Source organism: Gekko japonicus, unplaced genomic scaffold (assembly GCF_001447785.1).
Source record: "Gekko japonicus isolate JY-2015 unplaced genomic scaffold, Gekko_japonicus_V1.1 scaffold2172, whole genome shotgun sequence".
NCBI lineage: Eukaryota > Metazoa > Chordata > Lepidosauria > Squamata > Gekkonidae > Gekko > Gekko japonicus.
In genome coordinates, this window is record NW_015176517.1 from 50,381 (window position 1) to 52,844 (window position 2,464).

The 2,464-nt window shown below is 50.4% G+C and overlaps 1 protein-coding gene across 1 annotated transcript in view; it reads left to right on the plus strand.

Moving 5' to 3' along the window:
- Positions 1 to 2,458, plus strand: part of PPP2R4 (protein phosphatase 2A regulatory subunit 4) — a 46,330-nt gene extending 43,872 nt beyond the window's left edge. The window contains exon 10 of the mRNA XM_015427375.1: positions 1,490 to 2,458. Coding sequence (XP_015282861.1) covers positions 1,490 to 1,564 — 75 coding nt within the window. The 3' untranslated portion in view covers positions 1,565 to 2,458. The remainder of the gene's footprint in view (positions 1 to 1,489) is intronic.
- The last annotated feature ends 6 nt before the right edge of the window (positions 2,459 to 2,464 follow it).

The window sequence follows — 2,464 nt, forward strand, 5'->3', positions numbered from 1 at the left end:
ATTTTTTCAAAATAAAGTTTTGATATACAATTGAATTATTGTAAGAATATAGAAATCACTCAAAATTAACAATGATAATAACTAGCAATAACAACAATTTGTTTAATACGAAATTATATCGATATATTTTTCAGGGAGGCGACAACTCTTGTTTTCTGAATTATTAACAAAATCAAAAAAGGGAAACCATTTTTCCAAGGATATGTTCTTCTTTGATAATACTTCAGCCATCCAAATTTGCGATGCTAATTTATCCATACCTGCTATATCCCATCCCTTAATAACCCATTGGCGGATCGTAGGAGCTTTGTTAAGTTTCCAGGATTGTGCAATCAAAGTTTTTGCAGCGCTTAATAAAAGTGCAGCTAACTCCATTTTTAATTTAGTTAGCCGTAAAGACGGCCAAAAATGTAAAAGAATAGATTCCGGGGTTTTAGGAAGATCACAATTAAGAATTCTATTGATCAGATCTATAATTTTGGACCCTTTGTCCCTCTTAATGTCCCAGAGGCGTGGGCTTCTCTGCAGGAGACGCGGCGTGAGTCGGGTCAGGCTCAGTCACCAGATGGGGGCAAACATGGCCATCCTGTGGCCTTTGCCACTCCGGAAACGGGTGCGGGAGGAAAAGCCAAAGCCGCCCATCCCCTTGAGCGGTGCTCCTGAGCTGCAGCGAGCAATGGAGTGCTTTTTTGGGTTCCCCAGAGGCACACGTGACGCGAGGCAAGCTGGGTCAGCAGACGGCTTGCATCACGCGTCTTGTGTAGACAAGCCCTCAGGCCAAGGTCAGCGCCAGCCCTTTGAGTTGGGCACAAGAACTGATAGGGAGGCGGAAATAAAATGACTCTGAGCTACTCTGGGTACATCAATGCAAAACATCGAAGGGTGAGCCTTGACGTCTGTGTTGCTTTGGTCATGACTGTACAGCCGGAGAAAAGGGAGGGTACAGGGAGCTGGCTCAGGAGCAGTCCAGAGGGCTGAGCTGCCCTTTCTCAACCTCTTCCCTTCCTCTCCATCCTCTGTATCCTGCATTATTCCTGTTCTGGACGGCATCCCTTTTAAGGCCTCATCTGGATCTTTCCAGCTGCAGCTTTGCTTGGGCTCCTCCTCTTTGTCTCCTTTGCCCCGTCCACCACCAGACCAATCTGTGCAAACAGCTTATCTTTCTTTTGAACTCCGAGGAAGCTGGACTTTTTTCGCAGCCGTATCCATAGCGTGTGCCCAGGTTGCTGGTTTCTTTGCGTTGGTGACGCTTTGCCAAAGACTTTCCTCTTGGCCAAGTGAAAGCACTTGATGGCTTCACTGACGAAGTGGGGTAAATTCTGCAGCATTCCAGACTGGGGAAGGGGAGGATCTGGCGGTGAGGACCAAAGACCCACCTCCTGCTCACAGCACCCTGGGGTGGGTTTGATTACGGAAGGGGGGGGAGCTAACAATGCTGTTTTTTTAAATGCTGGTTTTTAAACCCTGTCTTCCCCCTCTTTCTTTCCAGTGCCTGGAAAAGTTTCCCGTGATCCAGCACTTCAAATTTGGCAGCTTGCTTCCCATCCAGCCCGTCACATCTTAAGGAGGCGGTTTGGGGGACGAGGCGCAGAGAAAGCGGGCTGCAGTCGGCACTCTCCTCCCCCCTTACCCCACACCTTGCCACCCCACAGCCCCTTCTTTCCCGTGGGTTATCTTGTGTTAGCATATGGGGCGGGGCAAGGGGGGGAAGAAGCAGTTGAGAATCTTGCATGGGGGGGACCCCGTTAAAACGCAAGATCTCCAAGCGACCTTGGACCATGACAATCCGGCAACGTGTTCCTCGCTGCCACCTCCGTACAGAACTCTCCTTCATCCCCAGCATGTTCAGCCTCTCGCCGCTTGTGTTTTATTTTGGAAGGCCTGCTGTAGACAGCTCCGGGGAAAATACAAGTGCTTTAAACGGAGGGGCGAGGCTTGTAGCACGAAGACTGTTCAGGGTGTGTGTGGCTTTTGTCTTTGTTTTTCTCGAATCCCCTAGAAGGCTGGACTTGGGGGGGGGGCGCAAAGATGGTCCCGGGAGTACTGCAAACTGTTAAGGGCCAACCGGGTATTTTGTTTTGCTTGCAGCGGAAGGCGTTGGTCACCTCCTCCTTGGTTGAAGCTTCTTTCTTTTGACTTACTGGAGGGAGGCAAGAGGGAATCAAAGCTAAGCGGGTGCCTGCATATGCTAGGTTTCCAGTTGCTGGGGTGGGTGGGTGGATGGGGGTCCTCAGGCCAACGGAGAGAGTCCAGCTAGAGACTCGAGTGCAAGAAGCCAGAGAGTCGGGGCCATGCGAGCACAGCTGTCTTCCTGTCTGTCATCTATGGGTGCACAGTCGACAAGCCCCACAGCTTGCCTGTGAAACTGTCTGAATGTGGGTGGAGACTGATGGGGTGCCCCGTGCTGTTACAGGAGGGCCGTGCTGGAGCAGAGTCTTTCTATCCCTCCTCTCTCTCTCTCTCT